Genomic DNA, 27,214 nt, shown 5'->3' on the forward strand with positions numbered 1-27,214 from the left:
AGGGGAATTGGAAAGATATTTTCATCACAATGAATGCTACGATTGGATTTATGTATTACAAATTCAGACTGTCCCAACAATTCCAACAACTGCATCAGATTACTGACTGCAATATCAGGAATGTTAAGATCATAGTCGAAGATTTAATGTTTTTATAACAGTGTTGATTACCTGACCGAATTATATCCATTTACAACAGCAGATAACAGTGTCTAAAGAGGCGACTCCTTGAATGCACAAACTATATCAATGACACTGGGTTAACGCAAGAAACACAGAACAGCAACACTCACATCCACAAACAACACACAACTTTCTATAACGTATAAACCATTTATTCATTCACAAGTTTCGGTATTTGCAAACGCCGGCAACATGTAGTTTCCAGACAAAAAACATTTCCTCCAAAATCTTATTTCAAAACCAGACACACATCTCATCCAATCCACCATTCCATAATAATATGTGTAGGACAGGTTTACAAAGATAATGGGACATTTATATGGATGTCTTCTGATTTAAACTGCACTTAAAGACAGAAACTATCCGTACCAGCAGGATGGGAAAGATATTTTCATCACAATGAATGCTTTGATTGGAATTTTGTATTACAAATACAGATGAAGCCAATTCCAATGACTGAATAAGATAACTGACTGCAATTTCAGCATTAAACATATCAGTCTATAAATTTAAGTTTCTATGACGGTGATGGTTACTTGGCAGTACAATATTCATTTACAACAGCAGTTTATGTCTAAAGAGGCGATTCCATGAGAGCACAAATTCTAACAAAGGCGCACTGGCGGGCATTCATTTCATGATAACCATTATTGTGTCCTATTATATCAAGAATGATATATATTTGAATTCCATTAAAATTGTAATTATTATGCCTTCAGAAACAATTTTTCTTTCCCTGGAAAATGGGCTGTGGAGGTTTTTATATTGTATTATTACCAGTTTCCCCAGTTAGCATATTAAAGCAAATGTATATAATTTTAGTTTAATCACAACACAAAGGTCACGTGACCAGCAATAATTCCTCTTTAACCTTTTTCCATCTGAGATTGTAACATTATTTTCCCAATTAACCTTGATCTCTTTTAAGTTCATTATTGATTCTTGTTGCGATTATTTCAATTATCCGTGCGCTTTCCAGGAGATCTAGTAAATGAAATGCACCAAGCAATTTATTTCAAAAAAGGTGCAGTCAGTGAAGATCAGAAGTTGGTTTGGAACTCAATTATAAAGTACTTCACCTACGGATGAGATATAAAAGCAGATTAACTGGTGGTTACGGGTATATGTTTCATGGTCGTTAAAAGAAAATGATTTGGCGGTAAACCTCTGCTGATAAAATTGGTCAAGAAAATAGCAATAGTTGTGAAGGTAATAAAACATGATGCATGAATCAAAAAGTCACATGGAATTCGATTGATTCGAATTTAAAACTTTGATATTACCAAAACATTTATAACACAAAATTAATATTGTAGAAATATAAACACGCATATTTTTTCAATCCAATGTATTTGCAGTGAAGGCTGCTGTAAAACTCTTGTGGGATCCTTGAGAGGACTCACTAGAATACAGTTTGACATAAGATCCATTGTTTTAGTTGAAATGACTTTCTTCAAAAATACAATGAGCATACAGACCGTCCGGTTACTCAAGTATTTACCAATGACAATGGTTTAATATTCGTTTAATATCTGTGTCCTTTAGCGATGTATCTCGTTCGTTAATAGTTTGGCATTGATCCGTCTGCATCAAACCAGAATCTTGATACATGTTTAGGCAATTGGTATGGCCCAATCGTACAAACTCGGCCATCTCCGTCAAGCTTCGAGACAATTATTATGGAATATGGTAGAGGTGTTCCAATTGGGCATGTCCTCGTAGATGCCATTGCTTATTGTTTCGAAAACAAGCCGAACAAATTCATTTCCGTTAGACTGTGAAGGACAAGTTTTTCGGATAATGGGCTTTTTCCATAGCTGTCTAGTGTCTGCAAGGCCAATGTACACTTCAACATATAATGCTCAAACGATATAACATTTAGCGGTTAAGATAGAAACTTGTTGTGCTAGGAGGTTTGGTAACATATTTTCTTCACAATAATTGACATCATTATTCTTTTGATTTCCAACTACAGACATAGACCACAATTTTAATGCCCGCAGCAGCCGACTGATATATGTTTTTATAATGGATTGATGTTCTCGGGAACTAATGACTGACTTTATGTATGGAGTGAAGCACGAAATAAGTACGGACTCATGTATGCTTCTACCATTTGTCAGGATTCTATTATCAATTGTCAGATAATTTCTTGTTCGTATTTAATTTGATCAATTGTTTATACACAAGGGGCTACTTTTTTATAATATAGTATTCTTTTGTCCTTGGTGACACTGCAGTAGATATGGTTTCTGCTTCTTGTACAATATTCAATCTTTACTCTTTTGACGCATGTTTCGATTTAGTTACAAGAGTTGATTCAAAAAGTACTTCCAGTATCCCTGAGCTAATATAAACCTAACAAATGTGTTTGTATGCTTACAATGAATAAATTTACACAAGTTCTACAACAAGTATCTGTCACTGACGTAACACTATATGATCTTTTCTGGGTGTTAACTCTCGTGTAAACAGTAAACTAGTATTTCATTTATATTGCATCAATTAATTTCAAAAGAATAAAAAGTAAATTTTATAACAACTGGAAACTATCAGATAGAATGTGGTAAAAAGTTATCTAGTCCCTTTAATTGTTTCTTCCTATGGTCGGACGATATATACTGCTGACTCAAATAGAACCCTATATCAACACGAGGTCTTGTTATAGACTCTTATAATGTGAGCAATATCGCGGTGGTATTGTCAAACGTATTCTTGGCAATTAAAGAAGAAGAAAAAAAAACGGTAAGAATGATAATGGCCATGACAAATTACGACAACACGGTATCAAAAATAGTTTTTTAAAGTTAGTTCATATACATGTAACTATGCGTCTTTTTTCGTTTAAAAAATGGAGCAACATGAGTTTACATGTGTTCTCTGTACCCGGTCGTTGAGTACTTGAAATTACTTTCAATGGCTTAGACAAGAGATGATATTATTGCAAGAAAAAAGACAGTTATAAAAAAAATATTACTTCGTTTATTGCACTTTTTTTTTTTTCGTAGTTTTCCAATATGCAAATCTCCTGTGTTTATCTACCCTGTATAAACCCGCATGTTTAGAGTCGAGATATTTATGATCCCTCATCACGTGATTTCGACATGTTAAAAATACACACTTCATGGCTTCTTAAAATGACTTACAGTTAAAGGAAGCAAAAAAGAACTGCTGCGAAACAACGTAGACACAGAGCCCGACAGATAAACATCGGTGATGAAATTGATCGATAGAAAATGAAAGCGAGTTTGCTTAAACGCTTATTGACAGGTAAGTTGTGAAACGATTACGTCAATTGCTAGGTGTTCGGGAAAAAAAACATTGTCCTTTTTTCTGAACGGGGAAACCAATCCGCGCTATTTTTAAACGGAGAAAATCAGCTGAAACTGTCTGTGGGCCGACAAGATTGTTGCGTTTATTCTTTTATTCATGTAAAATGATGAATTATTGGCCACCCACTAGCTCGTATTGATATTTCTAGGGTTGTTTGAGGAAATACTGTATTTGCAGATTTTAGGACCATCTGGTGTCTAGTCTTTCAAGTTGCAAGTTCCGTCGAAGCTTATAATGATAAATCGTTTTAATAAAAGTTCCCAAATGATAAATGCTTTCCTGGAATACTGTGGCATAAGATACACCATTTAAGTTGTTTAGGTTATCTCGAATATCCCAGGGGATTGGGGCAAAATTCCGCTCTGTGATAAAATAATAAATATATAAGTGTTGTTGGATATGTTGGCAAAAAGCGTTCTTTCAAACTTGCAAGTTTTGTCTTCTGAACATGAAAAAACTAAAACTATTTATGAGACTCTTTTAATCATATTTCCTCCGTGTCCTTGGCAATTTCCTAGTTTGGCAATTAGTTCTGTGTTTGAGCATACGAGTGTAGCAGTCTTGTTTTCGCACGAACACTATTATTTCAAACATTACCATACCTTCCTCAAGTTTCGGTAATGTGCAAACGAATGTAACATTGACATTTCCAGAATAAAACCGATTCCCTCAGAATTAAACTGACTTTTCGAAGCCAGACACACAATTCATCCGATTCATCATTCCATATATAATATGTGCAGGAAAGATTTACAAGGATTATGGGGCATTAATATGATTATTATCGGACTGTTGTTCTTACATTTAGAACCAAGTTCCACTTGACCGTTTAATGGCGTAATGGCAATGGCGGTTTCGACAGGAAATATCGTCGTCAGGAGGTTTGGAAAGATATTTTCGTCGCATTTTTTTTTTGTATTCCAAATGCAGATGGAGACACAATTTTTATGACTGCATCAGATTATTGACTGCAAATCCAGGAATTGATGAAAGCACAATCTTAAATTTAAGTTTGTTTTTCCTATAACGCTGGTTATTTCTTGACCGAATGATAACATTTACAATAACAGTTAACAGTGTCTTTATAGGCGATCCCTCGTTTGCTCACAATGTAAGTTCAAAATACGACATTTAAAGTAACCGCTTAATTGAGGCCTTAGTTTGATCAATAACAATGGTTAGTGCTATAACTCCAAAGTCCCATTATAATGACTTTAAGCTACACACTCACAGATTGAATGTCTTGACAACTTTTTTTATTTTCAGTCTTGAAATCAGCAATATTTGCGTAAATATGTGGAAACCTGTGATATGAGACTGCTGACAAAAGTGTTCATGTTTACGTTCAAAATTTGATGTTTTGTAACGTGGGCGGAGGGTACCAAACGGCTGCACACTATTTTAACGAAGTTGGCAGAACTAGAATTCATGTATAGCAAGGGGGAGGACGTAATTTCGTTTCATGCAAACTTTAAGCGAAAAAAATGTTTCATGGCAAACAAAATGGCGGATTTAGAATGAAAAGTACCGGTTCTGGTACCAACTTTTGACTGGTAAGTGAACTTTTTCTTTAAATTTTGAAAAATGTATGCGTCCAATATCTGGCGAAAAACATATTCTTCCATCGACATCTTAGTTTGATATCATAACTTTAAAGATAAAAAAAGTTATTTAACAGATTGTGGCTTAGAAGGCAATGTTTACAAATAAACGTGTTGATATTAACCACAATTTTTTCGTATTTTCTCGGCAAATACGGCATATCTGTGCATGTTGTAACAGTGCATGCATGTATATATTTCTATTTTCCAAACTTCATGGTTATTACTCGACTGGACATGTTTCCAGGCCGATTTTTTGTACCTTAACCCCCTATTATATTAATTCCAAACTAATAATATAAAAACCAAAAATGTGAAAAAGATTTGGTTTTAAAAAATATGCACTTTGTACTTTATATAAAATGTTAGTATATATATTCAGTACAAAGTGCATTTAAAAAAAATCAATATTTTTCACATTTCGTGTATTATAAATTTTTAGTTTAGAATGATAAGATTATTATTATTTTGTTTATTTTTTTAAAACATGAGTTTGAAAATCCGTTGCCCGTGAACATACCATCAAGGATGCACCGTCAAAACAACACGGACATTCCACACACATGTTTGTAAGACACATGTTTTGTTCCTGTTTGTTCTAGCAAACGAACGAAGCGAGCGAAACTAGAAGCACTTATCAGAGGATTGGAAGATGGAACTTGTTTGTTAACATTCATGTCAGCAATAACCATCCCTTATACGCATCTTAATTGCATAGCAAATTCAATTTGCACACGAGAGATGGAAGATAATTTAATAAAGTTTCGAGGCAAAACAATTAGTGTTGGTCGTTTATCAGGGACCGTGTTTACAAAGTTTCACTGAAGGATGCAATTACGAAACTTTCCAGTCTGCAAAGCATTAGAATTAAGTGATGTACGAGCAACAATCTGAAAAAATCGGTCATTATTCAACCGAAATGTCTATCCCGAAGGTTGTCGGAAATGGCCGAGTTGTTCCGATTGGCAATGAGCGTGTGAGAAAAAAAACGCGGGGAAGTGCCCGCATTTCTTTACCCATAAACGAAACACACTGAAATTTTAATGATATGTAGATCGGAAAATCGCCTTTCGCTGCAACATAACTGGTAGTAATAAGACTTTATATAATTGGAAGGCCAAAAGTGTCAATGAGAGCGCTTTTCTGCGTATTTTAACACCCCTCGTACACCCACTCACATATAGCACTGCCACTTCAACATAATTTTCAGAAATCAAAAAGAAAGATTATAAGTAAAAACTTTAATAATGTTTTCTGAGTCTTGATCACTCTTGTCTTTCATTTGTCGGGACTGTTTACTATCAGCTAAAGCACTTGGATTCTTATCCTAAATGTAAGTAAAAACTAAGTTGGTGATTAAATACTCCTGGAAATCATCAAGATGTTTTCAAACGATCGTACTGCAAGCGGTTGCCAATGCTTATTCATAAATTATGAATGAGCATTGGCAACCGCGTGCAGTTAAAAAACTGACCCTCCATTGTTCAGTCGAGGAATATATCTTGACAATTACAGAAAACAATTTCTCTTTTTTCCAAGTGTTAAAACACTAGTAGTATATTTCAACAAGCCAAATTTCTTACTTTATCTTGATATGAAAAGGTTAATCGTATCTTTCATAAAAAAATATCTTTTTAAAGTTCAAACTGTTAGAAATGCAAATATTACACAACAAAAATAGTGTGCCTTATTAAGGCACGTCAGATTGTTCGAGAAATTGGGGCAAGGACGCAACATATGACCCACTTTAAAATGTATCCAAGAGTTCATAAAGTGAAACATAATGATAAAATTTATGAAGACTGGACCAAATATGGTGTCTAGTGGGTTCCAATTTTTTTAAGCTTTGACTTAGTGACCTAGATTTTGACCTAGTGACCTAGATTTTGACCCCATGTGACAGTCTTGAGGAGTCAATCATTTATTAAGTGGAACATTCTAAGTTTAAACATTATCTGACCAATCACTACCAAAATATGGAAAAAATTATGTTAGATGGACGGACGGAATGATTGACAACGCTAACATAAATTCCCCTGCATGAACCTTCAGGGAGGAGTAATAAACATTTAAAAGATTCTGAATGTATTCACTTTTCTCTCCTATTATATTCAAGATTTAAATAATTTTCCTAGCCGAGACCAGGCCCCAATTTCAAAACTTCTTAAGTTCCTTATTACATGATCAAGCGAAGCTCACTAATTACGTTTTGACATTATCTGTGTAACGTTTTTCTTTAAGGGTTTTTACGACTTCAATAAAGAATTCTCTATATGATATATGAACAATAAAACATTTTCATTTATAATAATAAAATTTAAGTACATATTTCGGCTATTTGAAATAAGCTACTTAAGGCAGTGAAGCTTTAGAAGTTTCAAGCCTTTGGGGCCAGACTTAAAATATTTTCATCATATTCGGGCCATATTTCCTCCCTTATTTTTTCGTTGAAAAACAGACAAACTCATACCACGAAGTCAGTATATACGAAATGAAAACAGATTCAGGCTTAGATCATAACATTTATATTTTCCCTCATTTCAATACATCACATATTCTATTCAAATATCATAATTTCATTCAATAACAATGTACATGATTAAAATGTGACCCATTCACATTTACACATATTTTATTTTGTTCAGTAACATGAGAACAATTCAGAGGTTTAACATAACAAAAGCTCTGGGACCGGTTTTAAATAGATATCATACCGGGTAAGCCGTACGATCCTTATTTAAATAAGACCCTGAAGAGTTAAATTCAAATACTGCCAAGCATGTGTAAAACTCTTTTTATTTGAATAAAATGCAACAATTTTGTAGCCAAGATAAACAGCTATAGGCTTTCTCAACAAAATATCCTAGAAAAACAAACTATTGTTAGTAGCAAAAAAAAAAATTAAAAAGTATTTTTGATCGACTTATACCAGACTTCAAGATACAAAGCTATGAAAGACTGTAGGATCTGATTGATCAGGATATATTTAGCAAATAAAGACCTTGTGAGAAAAAACAATCAATAAACTTGCGAGATGAAAGCAAAATTTATATTTTTAAGTACATATCTATAGGCTTATCAATAACTGTTGTATTTAATATTCATCACTTTACAATACCTATTCTTGTAATGACAGGCACTTATTGGTACAGTTTGGTCCACTCAAAACATTTTTGGATTTTTATTTTTATTGCCTGTGAACAGAATTGTAAATAAATGAAAAATCACACTTGTCTTGCCCACAGCCTTTCGATGATTTCATCCCTTTCATTACTATTATTATGTTTAATAAAGTCTTTAACACAACAATATTTAGTTGTAAAACTTTAAATAAATATACATAAAACTTGAACAAACATGTATGCATCCATGATGTAGAATGAAACGATCTGAAACACCATAGTGTGTAATGATAATGTAAATGAAAATAGTTCTACTAAGAAACACAATAAGGTGATAAAAACATTTCTGTATGCTATGTCCTCTCTTTTTTCTTTATGGGTCGTTTACTGAGGTGTTTCGATACAATCTCGGAGATTTTCGGTTTGTGTTCGAGCACTTTTAACATTTGAGTCTTTGCCTCATTTAACTGATCTGTTAACAACTTGCACCTCTGAATATTGCCCTGAAAAAATGAGAAATTCGGAAATTAATCAATAATTAATAATTAAACATTTACTAAGGCCATACAAAACTGATCGTATGTTAAGCATCATCATCGAGTGGGCTTTTGGTCTTTGAAACCAAAAACAACAGTTTTTAAAAATCTGAATATATAGAAGATATATGTTGATTTTAGTGTAAGATCCTACTTTACTTCATGAATGTCATAGAAAAACATGTTTTTACGAGTAACCTATCAAAAGAATCACCTTTCAAGAAGTAATTCACAAACCTGTCAAGGGTATTGTTTTAATGTTGAAGTTTTAAATTACCACCAGCGAATAATCTTTAGCTTATCTTTCATCAGTGCTGCACAATTAAGGTCTGGCCCTATTGCAGCTTGTAGTCGTCTGTACTGTCAACGTGCTTTTTCAACTCGTACTAAAACATTACCCATCTTCCCTACGTCACGTACCTGAGTGAGTTCATGTATAATTCCCGGCTCGTCCTCCATCAGCGCCGCATGTTTAAGGGGCGGTTCAGGCCCTATCGCCATCTGTAGCTCCGACAACGTGCTGTTCAACTCCCGTTCCAGCTCAACCTTAGGAGGAAAAAGAAATATGTCAAGCAATTGTGCAATTTATTGGTTGGCCATATTAAGCAAGTGAAACTAGCCCTTCATTACAAAAGAATTAAATCCAAAGTAATAAAAAATTAGGTCAAGCCCTTAATAAAGTTTTACCCCTAAAATCATTTAACTAAATGGAAAAGCTCATAATCCTTAATAAAGGATTAAATACAAAATCATAACTACACATTGTAGTAACTAGCTCTTCATGGACGATTTACTTCCAAACCCATAAATCTAAAGGGACTAGGCCTAACTGAATGTTTACCTCCCGTAGTCCTTAACAATAAAACTAGACCTTCTTAAAGGTTTAGCTCCGAAAGGGACTAGCCCTAAGTGAAGGTTTACCTGCAAATTAAATCCAGTTGTTTTTGTTATAACATAAATATTGCTTATGTTATCACTTAGATGTAAAACAATTTAGAGCTGATTAATATCTTTATACAGGAAACCTGGTAATTACGTTTCTCTAGACTCCCTGTATATTATTTCAAAACCAGACTTTTCAATTCATCCTACTATTTTCCTCCAGGTTTTTCACAGCCTAGTTCATGTTTGCCTATGTCCATATTAAATTCTGACCATATTTTAAATATGAGACTTTGGTAAGTTTACTTCAAGCCTATTATATCAGTTCCTGTCACTTCTTAACAATTTCGTAATTCCTTAATATAAGTATTTCTTAAAAACCATTTGATAAATTTCTGAAAGCATTTGTTTCATTGTCTTTATTAAAAAACAACAACCATACTTTAACTGGAAGTTAGTAAGGAAATGACTTTAATATGATGTGTTATGAATACTGGCCCTAGTATTCAAATTGTTTCCCTACAAATGCCTATATGATACTAAAGAATTTTCCATATGCACCTACCTGGTCCATTCAAATGCCTATATCATGCTAAAATATTTTCCAGATGCACCTACCAGGTCCTCTATCTGTGCTGCCATATGGTAGAGTTTCCAGCCCGAGGCCTTCTGCACCACTCCCTTCTGATTTGACATTTCATTCACCGTTGGTCGCCGCTCATCTGGTAAAAAGAAGACAACATTGAAACCATTTCATTGCAGTTTTACATGAAATCATGCAAGTTTAACATAAAATCATGCAAGTTTAACATTAAATCATGGAAGTTAAACTTTAATTAACGGAATTAATTAAAACATGAATTCATGCAAATTTAACATAAAACCATGCAACTTAACAAGTGCTTCTTTATGCTACATTGTACCTTGTGATTTCAAAATACTTGACCAGCACTTTGCCTGTTTATTTAATTCCGAAACTAGAGCTACCACTGGAGTGATGACTACCACCATACACTGCCTGGACACATAGTTTTTGATTGATTCAGACAGGTATTAAAATCAGTATCATTATAGATGTGCTGTTTATTAGTTCAAGGGAAGTAATTCTTACAGTACAAAACATAAGTAGCACGGGACAATTTTATCAAGAATTCTATGAGCGGTTTCATTCTAAGGTGAGATTTAAGATAGTGCTGCACTATTGAAAATCCCTCCTCAATACAAAATCACCCCTAGCATTCTTGATAAAAAACTTTTTGCAGCCTAAACAGGCTTGTGTTTGATGATCATTTTTTTCCTTCAAGCTGGATTCTTGACACCATTAAAATTTGAACTCACCTTTTGGTTTGACATCTGTGTATCTATTAAAGTGGTTCAACTTAGGTTTCCAGGAGATATTATAGAAATTGAGCAGGGCCAGGTTGGGGCGACATTTTTCCAACGTCCATCGAACACCCTCGTCATCCACGTATTCTGTGAATATGAAATAGAAATAATAAGATATTTACTTTTAGACATATCTAACACATCATCATCATCATCATCATCATCATCATTTAAAAACTGTAAGTTGTATTACCTACTCTTTAAAATGACCAAACACCTATCCAATTTTTTAATAGGCAAACAAGCAGCATAACAGTTTTTTACGGAATATTTTTATTAAAGCAAGATTTTAATTTTGTTATACATGCCCCCTATGTCCCTGGCAAAGTATGTTCCAAATTTCATGTGAAAATCTTGAAAGTTTCTTAAGTTATAGCCAAGATTTTGCCACAGCTATGACAATACCACAATTTTTACTTCAAAAGGTAGACAAACTTCACTGACCCATTCTTAACGAAGAGGTTAATCAATTCCCTTCATATTTCATATAAATCAACAGATTTTAAAGCTTAAAATTGAATTGACCCATTCACAACAAGGAGGTAAATCACCTACTATCTTTCATAGTATTTCACCAACAGAGAGCTAAAAACTAGGCTGACCCATTTACAAGGAGGTAAATCACAGACCTCTCAAAAACACCAACAGACAAGCTAACAAGAGCTGTCACAGAGACAGTGCGCTCGACTATTCCGCCGCATTTCAGTGTAAGGATTGATAAGTTTTGGCGAAACATGCATGGATCACTGTTAGATTAGATTTCAATGCAATACATGATATGCGGAGATATTAACATAAATGTGGTTACATGCAAAAATTTAACCAGAATTTTTAAGTGTAATAATAAAGGGCCATTATTTTAAAAACACAGTTATCTTACTTCATTATTCAATTAGGTTGGGTGGTTGAACACCATTGTAAAAAGTCTCAATGCAATACATCAAGTAGTTGCTGAGATATTATCCTATGTGTGCTAACATGCAAGACCTTAACCAGAATTTCTAAGTAGCTTAATAAAGGGGCAAAAATTATATAATATGAAAGACAGAGTTATCTTACTTGATTAAATAAGAAGGTAAAATGGTTGGGAGCCTTTGTGTTAAGTTTCAATGCAACACATGATGTATTTGCTGAAGCATTGACTTAAAAGTGGTTACATGCAAAACCTTAACCAGAATTTCTATGTTGAATAAAAAAGGGGCCATTATTTGGATTTAATGCAAACTAGAGTTATCTTACTTGGTTATTTAAGTAGATTGGATGGTTGAGTACCATTTTATAAAGTCTCAATGCAATTCATCCAGTAGTTGCTGAGATATTAACCTATGTGTGCTTACATGCAAAACCGTAACCATAATTTCTGAGTCGAATAATAAAGGGCAATTATTTGCATTAAATGCAAACTAGAGTTATCTAACTTGGTAAATTAAGTAGGTTGGATGGTTGAGTACCATTGTATCAAGTCTCAATGCAATACCTCAAGTAGTTGCTGAGATATTAACCTATGTGTGCTTACACGCAAAACCTTAACCAGAATTTCTAAGTCAAATAATAAAGGCCTATTATTGGCATTAAATGCAAACTAGAGTTATCAAACTTGGTTAATTAAGTAGGTTGGATGGTTGAGTACCATTGTATAAAGTCTCAATGCAATACCTCAAGTAGTTGTTGGGATATTAACCTATGTGTGCTTAGTCGAATAGTCGAGCTAAAAAAGGGACATGCCCATTTTTAACAATTAATCAATTATGTAAAATAATTTCCTCCTCCCATAAACACCAACAGACCAGCTAAAACCTGGACTGACCCATTCACAACAAAGAGGTAAATCACCTACCTTCTCTCATATCCATTCTGTCCAGAACTTCATCGTCCAGGTCATCATCATCCTCATCCTCTTCTTCTAACATAGCTTCAGCATCATCCAGGCTCTCCTGCTTCACACAGGCCTCCACTAGCTTGTCAAATACGTTCACCGGTGTGTCTTTAATCTCTTCTGATGCTTGACTAAAAACATAGTATATGTACATATGAAGTATACATTTTTTTAATAACATATTTTATAACACCATTAATATTGCAGATGAAAAGCAGAATTCATTATTACTTTTTCCTTTAACTTGAAATATGCTGAACTTGCAAGCCCCTTTATCAAAAGAGAAAAATAGAAGTTTCAGACTCCTTGACTCCCTTGTGCTTAAGTGCTTAATATTTCACTCAATATGTATTGTCAAAATAAATGACTACTTATATAAAAACAACAACAATCCAAATCAAACTACCTATTCAAAGCCATTATGATATAGTAGCATGAAAATAAAACTGTATATTTCTCACATTACTTATATTTATATTACCTAGCATTAGGTATCTTTTATAGCTATGATCCTGTGATGTCCTGTGACTGTGATGTCAAATATAGCATCAAAATATATTAACAGCGTTGTTGATATTATTAGTGTTTTTGATGTCGACATAATTTCCGTTTTGACTTCATGAAGTCCAGCATGGCCGAAACATACGCAGGTAATGAATTTTACTATTTCGTAGTTTGGACTTCTTCTTAAATCGCATTGTAGTTTTGAATTACAAATAACCTTGTTCATGGAATGTGACTGTATTTTATTGAAATGATAACTAAAACATAACATGTTCACTTACAGAAGCTGTTTTCTCCGTTTCCTTGGTGATGCCTCAGGAGTACTGTTTCCAAACCCTTCATAAATATCAAGGTCAAATAATATTATTTAATGCTTCAATTAAAACACAATTTAACCGTCTGATTTATGATATTATTTAAGTATAATCTCATCATTTTTCTTTATACAAATTATCTGTACTTTGTACAGTTGAAATTGATAAAAATTATGAAACAATTATTTCTCAGAGACTTCAACAAAAAGACAACAGCATTACAGACTGTTTGCTTGAAGTAAATGCCAAATTGACAAGAGTTTTTATAATAAATTACATTCTTACAGGATAAAATTAGCTTATTATTTTTGTTTGGGTATTTTGTGTTATTAGCCAATTAAGAGTTTTGAGACTTTTACCTTTGGTAAAGGAAATAATTTTAATTATCACAAAATGCTTACCGTTTTCCTGGATATCATGTTCATGTTTTATGCGATGTTCGCTGTGGGGCTGTGTGGGTGTTGTTGCCTCGCTTGACAATGCAGTGTCTGTGGATGACTGGCTCTCACTGTAACAGACATTTATTGGAGGTTTAGTTTCAATCTTAGCACTCCAGGTAAGAAACTGCCTACCTAATCTGCAGGAAGATTGACTTAAAGTGACACTCTTATTCAAAATCAACTCATACCCATGTATAAGAAACATACATTTTAAGCGATAAACCTTTAACTAATTACTAAATAATACACATATGGAAAGTATAACTTACTGATAGCACGATTGTTATCGTGTATTTAATGGCTAAAAACGCAAAAATATTAAATGATTGGTGAATGCTAAAAGATTTCCTGTGATTAACAATAGTCGTATCAGGTTGGAATACTGTGTTTTCTGCAACTTTCTTTCAAATTTAACTCGGTATCCTTCATAAGAACCATTGTTTTGACACTTATTCATCCTTTTTGGTATTTTTAAACAATCGCATTAGTTATGGTAAATCTTACATGGGTATAAGAGTGCATCTTTAATAAAACTGAAAAGAATATTAATTTTGGTGTTATGGTTAACAGTAGAACCTGGCCATCCGACCACACGTTTTTAAGGGATGCCTCAATTAACTTGCAATTCAAAATCTCTCCTGTACGTTTTTAATTGATCAATATTTTTGTTAAGTTTTAATTTGCTGCCTGCATATATTAAACCCTTCTGAGATTTAAATAATCTATAGCACCTGAATAATATTAAATTAAAATATAACTAGAAATTATCAATACTTATACAAGGTTATTCATACATTAAATGAAATTTGGTCCAAACATTTATTAATCGGACATTTAAGGAATTTTGCACATGCATTTCTAGTTCCAGCATGAAAAGTTTTAATACAGCCATTTCAATGCTCAGCTTGAAAAATAATGAAAACAAATATCAACAGAAATGCAATTTTGAAACTAAGTACCATATGAATATAAATATATCATTCAACAATTTTGGATTGCAATTTTAGGACATTTTGATCATTGGTAGCAGAGATTAAATTAATCTAATAAATAATCTTGTAATGTTTTGTACGGAAATTATAATTTAGCGTTTTAGTTAAATTGAGCATAATTATGTGTATTTGTTAAGATTATTGTTGTTCAGGGATTCCATTAAGAATTTAAAACTGGAAGTATGAACTTCCTGACCATCAATAATGGACGTTTTTCACTGAATAAGTTTCCCCGAATACAATTTTTTTTCCAGGATTTTTCCAGTATTTTTCTAAATAGTATGTTAAAAATCAAATAATTTGAAACTATATCTTGCCAAATTCACAGATATATGTTGTAATAATTCATTTTACTTCAAGACTGATTGAAATTGTGAGAAATAAGTAATATTAACACCAGGTTTTGATATTTTGAACTTCCAAGCTTTTTACTAAAATGGAAGTTTTCTTCAAAATTATGGAAGTTTTTGTGCTTCCAAGGAATAAAGTTTGGAAGTTTTAACCCATTTTTAGGGAGTAATATACTTCCAAACTTCCTTAAAAGGAAGCCCTGAGTTGTTTTTACTATTCTCATCTCATGGAATAGCAGTAAGCAACATGAGAACCGTAAACGAACATCAAGGCTCATCTGTGTTTTAATAGTCGGACAAGGGGCATAACTCACTCAACAATTATTTCAGCCAAAGTTATGGGCATTGCTTCACTTGTGTGCATTGCCTTCTGCAAGTTACATAAGAATTCTTGAAAAAATAAATTGTTGTGGCCAATGTTAAAGATTTTGCATGATGACCTATAATGCTGACAACATTAACTACTTCAGACAAACAGAAACAATTGTTACATTAAAACCCACTATAAATAATACAACATAACAAATGAGAAAAGATTATAACCGTTAATCTAAAAAATGTCAGTATTGTTCCAATAGATTGTATATCTGTTATTAAACGAAAACATGAAAAAGCATCTAATCCTTTGAAAAAATACCAACTCTTTATTTGCTAGCACAGCAGTGTCATATTACATAATAACACGTAAGTGTTGAGTACTAAATAAAGCAAGACTGTGAAGTTCGCCTTCTTATAAATAGATTCTAAATTTAGAAATTCTTCTGATTATTATCACCTGTCCAAAACAAAATTAACAAGCAAACATGGGACATGGCACAGAATCTGTTCAGTGCCACATGAAGCAGTCAACACTTAACAGTTTAAACTTGCAAATGCAATCAAATTGTGTTTAGTGCAACATAAAGCAGTAACTTAAAGCAGCCAACAATTTGAACTGGGAACAGGATAGCACAGGTAATAGCTTTTACTTACGAGAATGGGGATTCCCGAGGGCCACGAGGGTGATCCATTTTAACTACCCTACAAACAGTCACCAATATGTTCTACAAATTGATTTGATTTTAGTCTTCTCTCAAATCGATCCCCCATTTATCTTAAAACCATACTGAATTGAGAATGGTAACAGTTGATACTAACTTGAACGATCAGAAATATTTTCCAAAACATTAGCACTAAAACATTGTTTGCTGCACTGATTTAAGTGCACATGTAATGGCAGTAAAGTTATAATTTAAGTTATAAGTTAAGTTATAAGTTAATATAAGTTATAATATTGAAGTTTAGAGCAAAAGATATTTGAAATCAACCATTTGTTGATATACATGTTCATAATATAAGGAATGTATGCTATGCAAAGTTCATTCAATTATTGCTTCTGATAGAGATTTTACAGATTCCATTAAATGACGCAGCATTTAACACATATTATAGCATACACGGCAAGTCAATGACTCCCGATCTTTCAAATGCACTTTACAGACAAAATGGACTTACCCTGATGCAGGTGTTTTAGGTGAGCTCATGTTTGACTGAGGGGTAGAATCTGGCCTCATTTCTGGACGCGGACTGTGCACCTCGGACGTCAAAGCGAGCTGCTTCTTTACTGCTGATACCCTGAACAAATAAATAAATGGATTAAACCAGAGAATAGCAGGCTCATTGCTTTATCTCATTCACTTTTTAAGCACATAGGTTTAAACCTTGCTAAACACATATGTATAGACTTAATGAACACATAGTTTTAGGTCCTGCCAAACACATGTGTATAGACTTATGAAATACATAAAATTAAGCCCAGCTTCACACATATGTAAAGACTTATTTAAAACACCTTAGGCCCTGCTGAAAACATATAGCCTAATGTACAAAATCAGATGGCTATTCTCACCCTTCATTTGTCCTTTTCCGCAAGATGCTGGGTCGCGGTGATGCATTAGGGTTGGTTATAGGCGTGGATGATGGGCCGGTCTGTTGTAGAATCTGCCCAACCTGAGTGGTATGCCCCATGTGTGATCCCACAGACTGTGCCATGTGCTGTGGCATGTGGGATGCTGATGTGTGACCCAGTTGTTGTGCCGCGGTGAACAGGCTGCTAGCAACCGCAGCCATGGCACCTATGCCGTGTGTCGGGTTCGTGTGCATTGCGGAGATTGCAGAGATGGCGGTTGTTATTGCTGTTGGGAGAGTTGATGTTGTCACTGCCTTGACTGAAATATTTGTTGCAGTGTCTAGGTATATTATTTAATTTGAGGATAGACCTTATACTAACTTATTTAAGATGCATGGTGATAAAAAGTTTTAGCTTTAAGAATCACACTCTGTTTCTTGAGAAGAAACCAGTGCTGATGCATTGGTTGGAAAATGTTTATGAATATTCAAGCTTTGTTAAGTTTCGCTACCAAATTTGGCCAGGGTTATGTTATGAATACGCTTGGGTGCCATGGATGGCTTCCGGGGCCATGAACATGCTCAGAATAAATGGTTGATTTGATAACCTCTTTTCTTTGAAAAACAGACGAACTTTTGTAAGGACTGGACACCAGATAGTCCCAAAATCAACAAATACAGTATTTATTCAAAACAAACCTACTATGAACTAGTTTGAGGCCAATATAAATGCATTGTACACAAGGACATTAATTTTATATAAGTTGTTGACATTTTTATCTTTTTTTTGCAATGGCATCATCTGGTGTCTAGTCCCTTTAAGCCAATACCTACCATCAGCAGAACTGGCCTGTAGCTGCTGGATTGGGGCGTGTTGTGTTGCCACTTGTGGTGCAGTGGGGCGTACAGAGTCTTGCATAACCATCATCTGGTTCAGGCGAACGCCTGCTGTCGTTGCCTGGGGAACCCCGGTCTGACCGCCAGCATGGAGATTGGCTTGTAGAGTAGCAGTAGTCTCACGTAGTGATGGTACTGGAATATTGTAACAATTTTTTTATCATATAAGCAATATTGACTCATAAATACTGGCTTGGACCAAGTAAAGTGGTGATTATTGAGAGGTTGGGAGTGGAAGGATTTAAGTGTTTAAGGCATAAGGATAAATCCATGTCTAATTAGTCTCTTAATCCATTTATTAAATCATCATGATATCAAAGTTTTTATGGCCTATAAAGATGTGGAATACACTGGCTCCTGACACCCCATCATATGACAGTAGTAAGGATTTTCATGTGGAAGGTAAGGCCAAACTGGAGATATAGAAATAATGACTTACATTAAGGCCTGGCCTGTGCAACAGCGGCTATCTGACAACGCATTAGCTGCTGGTAGTAAGGACTGTTTTGAAGAGGGTGGGAGCGAATGGAGAGATATTGCAAAACTGACTTACATGAAGGTCTGAACCGTGCTTGTGCAACAGCGACTATCTGACAACGCATTAGCTGCTGGTAGTAAGGACTGTTTTGAAGAGGGTGGGAGCGAATGGAGAGATATTGCAAAACTGACTTACATGAAGGTCTGGCCTGTGCTTGTGCAACAGCGACTATCTGACAACGCATTAGCTGCTGGTAGTAAGGACTGTTTTGAAGAGGGTGGGAGCGAATGGAGAGATATTGCAAAACTGACTTACATGAAGGTCTGGCCTGTGCTTGTGCAACAGCTGCTACCTGACACCTCATAAGCTGCTGGTAGTAAGGATTGTCGGGCGAGAGCATCAAGGGCGGTAGGAATGGCATCGGCATTGACCTGGTAATTTTAGATGTATATATCGTTTTAAGAAAATCCACCTTGAAATGCTGTTAAATAATGTTTTGTCCTTGCTTAAATCATGTTTTTTGAACTTCAGTATTTTGCTTATGATAGTACTTTGAACTTCACATACTTGGCAAATTTATAACCATTGAGAAACACTTGACCAAGATAAACATATTTTAGTAATAAGTCACAAAACAAAAGTTTGTTAACAGTAGATCTATATTTTCGTTAATGGTTCTTATATATTTTTGTTAAATTAAACATTACAAAATGTACCAAACTTTTAGTGTTTTTTTCTTCATGAATCTCCAATGTAGCAAATTAAAAACCCTGCAAACTTTCAGTTGCGTTCAATTTCTTAAAATGTTTGTACATTTTTATACTCCAGAAATTGATCAAAACGAAATAAATTCTTAAAAAGGGATCTCACGAACGAGTATGTTAGAAACAGCTTAGAAACTTATGAAACTTACGATCCTCTTGTTTCTGCATGTGTGACGCTGTTTGCGGGAACGGAGGAATTAGTTGTAGGGGCTCTATACTGCATGAACAAACTGCTTGCCTGGCTCACCACCGCACTCTAAAGAGATGGATTCAATTACATTAAAAGGGGCTAGATACGAGAGGATTGCAAATCAATTTGAACCTGTACTAATGGCTCTTCTAATATGGTTTTCCAAGCTGTGTACTCATCCAAATCTACCTCTGCAATGTACAAAACACTGTTAAATAACCTATGAATATTCAGGGGTATGGCCAATGTCCAAAATTTTTGCACTCAACAAAATTTATCTATAAAATGATATGAAGTAATGAGTTGTTGTGGAGTGTCGTGTGAGAACAGAACAGTCCTGTGACTTGAATCTATTTTAACCTCACGCTATACTCTACCACTGAGCACATGGTATTTTCAGTATTGACACAATTCCTGATTTAAGTAATCTCCTCTAAGACAATTACATCAAAATCCAAATAGATGCGATAATTCATAAAAATTAACAGACGACAAAAAATATGTAGCCACGTTGATGCATACGTATAAAAAATTTAAAACTCATATTGTAATTATGTTATGAAACTACTTTCATCATACTATCTTTAATACCATCCCACTTAATATTAGCGGCATTAGCATAACAAAATATATGTACTGATATTAACAATCATACAGTTACCTTCACCTGTGAGGTGGTATGGGTGGAGTTTGGAGCTGTAGACATCGGATGTGCGTGTGCTGACTGGGGTTGTGGAAAACTCCCTGCCTCACTCCTGTGTTCCGCATGACTGGACGGCATGGTCACACTCGTTTGAATCATGTGGCCACTGCCAGTCTGAATTTGTCTCTGTGGCGGAACTTTGGCTGAAGTTGTTAATTTGTCCATTTAATAACACGATAAACAGTAAAACACCGACTTTAAGAATGCAAGCCCTGTAGCGAAAGGCTGGCAATGACCCTGGAAAAAGGGACATGGTTCCAGGCCTTTGAGTAAATGGTTTGTTTACAATGGATAGAAGGGTATAACATTGAATAACTGATTCAACTTAGAACAAGTGGTTTGTTTACAACAGAACACAGGGTTTGACATAGTACAAATGGTTTGTTTACAACAGAATAAAGGGAATAACATTTAATAACTGGTTTAACATAGAACAAATGGGTTTTTGTTATAACGCACCAAATGGTTTAACATTGAAGTAATTGTTTAACACTGAACAATGCAAGTTATTGCATTGCTAATCTTTGAGGGCTCCTTTAAAAGTGGAATCAAAAATCATGTTTTAAAGAAAATGTACTGAAACAGGGAAAAAACTTATACCGGTACTTCAAAACTTACCGATGGGTATAGTAGTGGGAGTAGTTGATGCTAGACTTGGAATAGTCACTGTTGCCATAGTGGTTGCCAAGGTAACCGTTTGGGCAGTAATCGGTTGGCCTGAAATGCGTTATTCAAAAATTCTTTGCAATCAACTGTTGTTTCATTAAATATTGATATAGCGATATGCCCGATAATAATAAGTAAACATATAAAAATGGCTTTATTTTGAAATGAAACATATAAAAATGGCTTTATTTTGAAATGAAAAGTTTCCATTATGCGGCATAGTTTTGCACTTTAAAATAAAAAATATATGGGAAATAAAAGCGAACACTAAGAACAAAATGTGTACATATTAACCCCACATACTCTTAAACAAGAGCATAACGAACACCAGACTAATGGTGATCTGTTGTAATTTGAATTAAACAAGGGGCATTTTTTTAGTGATTACCAAAGCATGAGTTATATGCCCTCTTTAACAAATGTGTATTATCTGTCTTCAACTGTAAAAAGTTTCGATTGAACAGTTATGCCCAATGTATGTGTTTTTCCACTACGGTGCCTTAGACAACACAAAAACTTTAATCTACCAAATCTTAAAAGTTAAAACTGATAAGTTTGGTTTACATCAAGTGATTTCACGACTGTAAAAAAATGGGCAGGGAGGGGGCAGTAATGTAATACAATACAATGCAAGACATAGTATAAATACAAATAAATAAGTTTTTTTAAACCAGTGTTTTTCACTTTTCTTTTTTTTCTCAAAGTAGTACCTACCCCGATTGCCCTTGGCTGCCAATGTCTGATGTTGTAGGACTGGATAGGGTTGAGTCAACACGACCTTTGGGGGTTGGGAAGTAATGGTCACTCCGGCAACTTTCCCTGTCTGAAATGTGGTGGGTGCTTTCCCCAACGGATCTGAGACTGTTCGAGAGGGCTGCAACGTTATCTGGATGCTTGTTGTGGACACGTTTTGTAGCGAGATATTTGCTCTGGAAATAAGTATCAATTATTTGATAAACTTTTGGGCGTGTCGAATACCATACTTTCTATGCTACATGCGACTCACCCCCACCCCCCATTTGGGAATAAAAAATGCAGTACTTTTTATGCTACATGCACCTCAACCACCATTTCTTTTATGAATTCAAGGGTCATAACTCCAGTTAGCCAGAGCAATGAGACAGAAATAGCAGGGGCACCAACGCCTATTCTGACTTACATACTGATGAAGTTTCAGGAGTGTAGAATACAGTACTTATTACACCACGTACGACAAAACCCCCCATTTTTTAAAAATAAATTCAAGGGTCATAACTCTTGTAAGCTAGAGCAAATGAGACAAAAATGGTAGGGGCACCAACGCCCATGTTGACTAATAATTTGATGAAGTTTCATGATTGAAAGTAAAATACTTTTTGTGCTACATGCAATATAAAAACCACCATTATTTTTACAAATTCAAGGACTATAACACTTTTTAGACCAAGTTAAAGTTGACTGAAGTAGCAAGTGCACCATAGCCCATGATAACTCACAAACTGATGAAAGATTTAATTAAATGGATATGTGTCTACATACTGTATGTTTAGTAATGTAGGGCATATTTGATTGTCATTTGAATATGAAAGTGGTTGACAGCCGACCTGGTACAAATGTACAAAATGGTCATGTTAATTACAAAAACGTGTATTCCTTGGGTTGTAAAGCTGTCATATTCAGACCACAAATTAGTATAAGAGAGATGATTTTGGATGTAAAAACAGAGGGTTAGGCAAGGCAAGGAACGCGGCCTTGGGTCCTTAATGGACGGCAGTTAGGATGTGGGATTACCTTAAATGTCATGCTGTATTATATACTGATTATTATACTTAGAAAGAACGTGAAACAATAAAGAAATGACATTCGAACGGTTGTTGTTTAATAACTTAAAGACTTCCAACAGTTTAAGTGAACACTTAGAGAGTTCTGTGGCTGTTACGTCACATGTAGTATACAATAATATTTGTGCTATGTGCAAAGTACAAACCTGTGAGCATCTAGAGGTTGGCCAGTGGTGCCAAGACTGATCGCTGGCGAGGCGGGTCTGTTTGTAGGTGGGGTGTTTGGGCGCATACCCACTGGCTGGATGACGTTACGGATCGCGCCCTGAAGGTTCAGGGCCGTTGTTTGCATGGTGTTGACCAGCGGTTGGCGCTGAACAGACCCAGGTCGAACAGCAGAGGCTGCTACCCCTCCTGCCATAACAGAACATTCGGTCATGCTATCTTTATGATTTTTATTCAATGGAATTATAACCATGTGGCTCTTTTATTTGTAAAAGGACAGAATGGGGGCTACGGATAACATGTATTGTGTTAACATTTTGGCAACCTATCAAACTTTGTACACCACAATTAAAATTTCCAAATTAAAAAATTGTATACACCTACCTAGCCTGGTCTTTGTCAGCATGTCATAAGGAACACAATATTATTTTCTTAAGGCTTAATGAAAATTCTGTTCAACAGTTTTCAAAGGTAAATGTTTAACAGTCTTCAAAGGTAAAAATATAAATTCTTGTAATTTGAGCATGTTTTTAATTAATTATGAGGAGGAAAAGCAGTGTCAAATTTCAGACTACATTATAAAATTACCTCTTGGTAGATGAGTATATTGTGTAGCAGCCAATGCACCAGGAATGGCCCCCCTCACAATGGAGCTGACATTCGGCACGTGCAAAGTGCTGCTAGCTGATGAGACCGAGGAGGCATTAAGCTGCACGGGGATGATGTTCGAGAGCACAGCCCCGCTGTGTACACTGGTGACACTTGCAGTTGAGAGGGGTTGTCTTAGACCTTCTGAAATGGTTTGAAAGATCAAATTACTTTTTTCAAATATGGGACAATATGTATTTCAGAATCTTACCCACCCTTGTTCACACCAAAATTCATACTCTTTATAAGATATTTCAATTTGTAATAAATGTAATTATTAAACTTGATTAATGAATAAGAAATACAGACTAATTACAAAAATAAGTGCTTGCATGTGAGATATATTTTTACTTTAAATTAATTATTGATCGATTTCTTAGTTTGGTCTTATATTTCAAACACTTAATTCCATGCAGTTCTACCTTTCTTCTGCCCTGTAGTGTTGAGGTTGGCAATCTGGTGGGCTATAACAGGCCGTGTTTGGACTCCAGTGAGTGCAGGTGTACCTGCGGGGGCCAGTCTGGTCAGTGTCCTTTGAGCCTTAAACAAATAGCTTGAAATAAGCAATTTTATCACATTTATTATCATGATTGTAAGTTTAAAATAGAATGATATTAAAAAAAACTTGTATTTTCTTCCTGTTTTAAAACCATATAAATTATAATAAACTCAAAAAAATCAGAAAAACAGAATTACAAATAAACTACTACTTCAAGCAGACAACAGTTCTCAGAGTTACGGTTGTGTTGCCTTTACAAAACAAAGAAGGGCTATTTAAACTCAAAAAGCTTCTCTCCATTTATTTTTTCGTGTTGCAGATTCCCCAAAAGTTTGAAGTTATATTTAATAATTCATTTCCATTTAGAACAGAATTTCATGCATCCTAGTTTTTCATGCATGCTTGTTTCTACAAAGCAGAATTTTAGAATGTAGAGTTCCTACACAAAAGCCTAAGTTGAACATCTATAACAGACCTGGTAAGCATGTGCCACATGTCCAACATTGAGCTGGGACCCTGGTGCTGCAATGGTGACACCCTTTGGGATTCTCTGCACATCTTCCACTCGACGGTCCCCCTGCCCACCTGTCGGAAAGTTCTGTTTGTTAAGACTCATCTGATTCTCTGAAAAATAAAATATTAAAAAGTTCAGGACATTCTTATCACCAAGGATTCAAAAGAGATTATACTACTAAACCCCCAGCAGAGCTATTGAACAAGTGTCTTCATAAAATTAAAAGTGGACCGTGCACGAAAATTTCGAGTAATCCTACTAACCAACATTGTATTTATTTGCTGACTAATATATGCAATACATTTATTGTCGTTAAAGTCTGATACAGTTACTCGTACTGTATCTATTACTTAAATAAGAAGGTATCACATCCTTGATACTTTCTGTGTTTTTAGCTTTGCGCTCCCTTTAACAAAATGTCTATATCCCAGCAATGGTATAAACATAAAATAGAGACATTTGCACTAGATTATGTCAGGATCATGTCCTCAAGTACATAAATGATATAAAAAAAATTGGATAGGTGTGCCTCAGTCTATATGTAAAAAGAATAACTGGGGAAGGACTTCAGTGTCCAATGGTAATAGCCCCGTTAGCCACAATAATGCGCGTATAGGGAACTTTTTTAACATTTAGATATTCATTTTGTTCCCTAAACGCCACAAGTCAACTGAGCAGTACCAATGTAAAATATATTTTTCAACTATTACTTCACAAATGAAACACAAATAATTAGTTTAATTTAGATCGACTTCTGTCAATAAAGCATCGCCATTTTGAAACCATCTAGCAGGTGCCCGTTATCTTTCCGCTCAATATACTGAGTGCTGGGATCTGTTATTCTTGGCTAGGAAAACAACAAGTGGGTTATGGATGCGTAGTCGCGAAATAAAAAATTGTCAAAGACTCTGAAGCGGCTGTTTATATGGACTATAGCCCTGCTATCTCACTGGATAGTGGGTACTGCAGTATTCAAATGGTAATGGGTTTGATCCCTCTGAACCCCAGATGCACCTTTTCTCCCATGTCTACTTTTAACTGTAAGCTTTGAGAACATTGAACAGGCAAGAGACATAAGTTGAAAAATTGGCAAAGACCCAACTTCCCATACCAACATGGAAAACTATTTCACATTCCACATATGCTTGTAGGCATTATTATAAGAAACAATGACTGGAAATTAATTTGACATAAGAAAAGAATGCCATTGATTTTTTTGAATGCGTAATGGATGACAAACCTGACGGCATTTCCGAATGTTTACAGCATTCCCCACCACCTTTCAAATATACAGTCCACCGAAAATCCATCTACTTTCCAGCCAAGTATGTAGCGGTCTCTTTCAAATTCTACAGTTAAATCGAACAAAATCATAACACAATTAATAGTGATTTATAAAACACAACTTACATCGAAATTTTCGGCTGGTTCTTTTCATAAACCTTTTTTTTGTTGTCCAGCAATATAAATTGATATTTGGCTCTTGAAGGGCCAACTCATGTATTTTGATTTTCTATTGGCTGAGTGCGTCACATGATCTTACATTTCCGCATACTGGTTCCCGTTTCTTCTTCGAATATGGACCGCATGAAGCGGCAGCCAACGACCGAATGCACCTGTGTTAACAAAGTAGGTCAAATGCTGTAAACACGCTATTTCCTAAAGGCAGTCCTTGCCTTTTATTTGAGCATTCTAACGTTTAGACTGTTTAAGTTTTAAGCTTGGAAAAAGAATAACATTTGTTAAATTAAATCAGCTCATAAAATATCACAATCGTTGTTAAATGGCCATTTTGTTGATCGTTGTTGTTCAGAAAAATGTTGATGTAGCAGTTAACAGTTAAGATCGTAAAACAAAGCCACAGGCAACAATTACTTCCCCTAGTAATTGACCTGCAGATGTAACGTTAACAATTTATGTACATGTTAGCAAAATTCGAACTCTAAATACTCATTTAGTTAAACATTATGCCTAAAGCAATAAATTCGCTTACAATCGTTGTATAAATAAATATGTTTAAACGAAAACAATATAAAATTATGTTTCCGAATTTATATCGATTTTGGCACTGAATCTAACATCTTCTAGTCAACAGCGTGGATGGCTTATTTAGCGAGAAATGGGAAGAGGCCTAGCCCGGTTTAAATAAAAATTGTAATGCTTCATTTTAGGCGTCACCCGCTTTTAAGCGTTAACTGCATTTCAATAAAAAAAAAACACATCGTAAGATCATTTATCGTACAGATTCTGCCCCCCCCCCCCCACCCCCGAGCACTCTAAAGCTGCTAAATTAAGGTTAATGACAAAGATATATTATTTAAACAGGGACCAGAGCTTTTTCAATTTGGGAAAATTGAACACGTCAATGCTTTAAATTGGGATAGTTAAAGTGCTTTAAGACCTTTTTTTTAAATGAATGAAAATATCATGAGCCTTCATTTAGAAACGTTAAGAAAAATTAGAA

At 34.8% G+C, this 27,214-nt stretch overlaps 1 protein-coding gene across 3 annotated transcripts; it reads right to left on the reverse strand.

Annotated features, from left to right (window-relative positions):
- Nucleotides 1-7,625: 7,625 nt before the first annotated feature.
- Nucleotides 7,626-26,559, reverse strand: LOC128220476 (histone deacetylase complex subunit SAP130-A-like). Of its 3 annotated transcripts, none has more exons than XM_052928882.1 (21): nucleotides 26,161-26,559; nucleotides 24,712-24,860; nucleotides 24,160-24,277; nucleotides 23,678-23,881; nucleotides 23,071-23,278; nucleotides 21,819-22,033; nucleotides 21,057-21,155; nucleotides 20,403-20,581; nucleotides 19,695-19,801; nucleotides 19,097-19,212; nucleotides 18,241-18,438; nucleotides 17,408-17,726; nucleotides 17,014-17,133; nucleotides 16,492-16,539; nucleotides 14,139-14,245; nucleotides 13,705-13,759; nucleotides 12,881-13,050; nucleotides 10,996-11,130; nucleotides 10,276-10,379; nucleotides 9,196-9,321; nucleotides 7,626-8,742 (listed from the first exon to the last, which is right to left on the reverse strand). In XM_052928882.1, the coding sequence occupies exons 2-21, from the start codon at nucleotides 24,850-24,852 to the stop codon at nucleotides 8,593-8,595; spliced, it is 2,919 nt and encodes a 972-aa protein (XP_052784842.1). In that variant the 5' UTR covers nucleotides 24,853-24,860; nucleotides 26,161-26,559; the 3' UTR covers nucleotides 7,626-8,592. The 3 variants fall into 3 exon arrangements, with proteins under 3 accessions (XP_052784842.1, XP_052784841.1, XP_052784843.1); XM_052928881.1 differs by having other exon boundaries at nucleotides 20,397-20,581; nucleotides 26,161-26,558; XM_052928883.1 differs by lacking the exon at nucleotides 16,492-16,539 and having other exon boundaries at nucleotides 20,397-20,581; nucleotides 26,161-26,558.
- Between the last annotated feature and the right edge of the window lie 655 nt (nucleotides 26,560-27,214).

Source organism: Mya arenaria, chromosome 15 (assembly GCF_026914265.1).
Source record: "Mya arenaria isolate MELC-2E11 chromosome 15, ASM2691426v1".
Classification (NCBI taxonomy): Eukaryota; Metazoa; Mollusca; class Bivalvia; order Myida; family Myidae; genus Mya; species Mya arenaria.

Excerpts from the sequence above, each read along its gene's own strand:
- LOC128220476 (XM_052928881.1), bottom strand. The coding sequence starts at position 24,852 with ATGAGTCTTAACAAACAGAACTTTCCGACAGGTGGGCAGGGGGACCGT. Across the intron at positions 19,802-20,396 it reads ATACCACCTCACAGGTGAAG|AGTGCGGTGGTGAGCCAGGC; the intron begins GTAACTGTATGA and ends CCATCTCTTTAG. Across the intron at positions 16,540-17,013 it reads CCTAAAACACCTGCATCAGG|GGTAGTTAAAATGGATCACC; the intron begins GTAAGTCCATTT and ends GACTGTTTGTAG.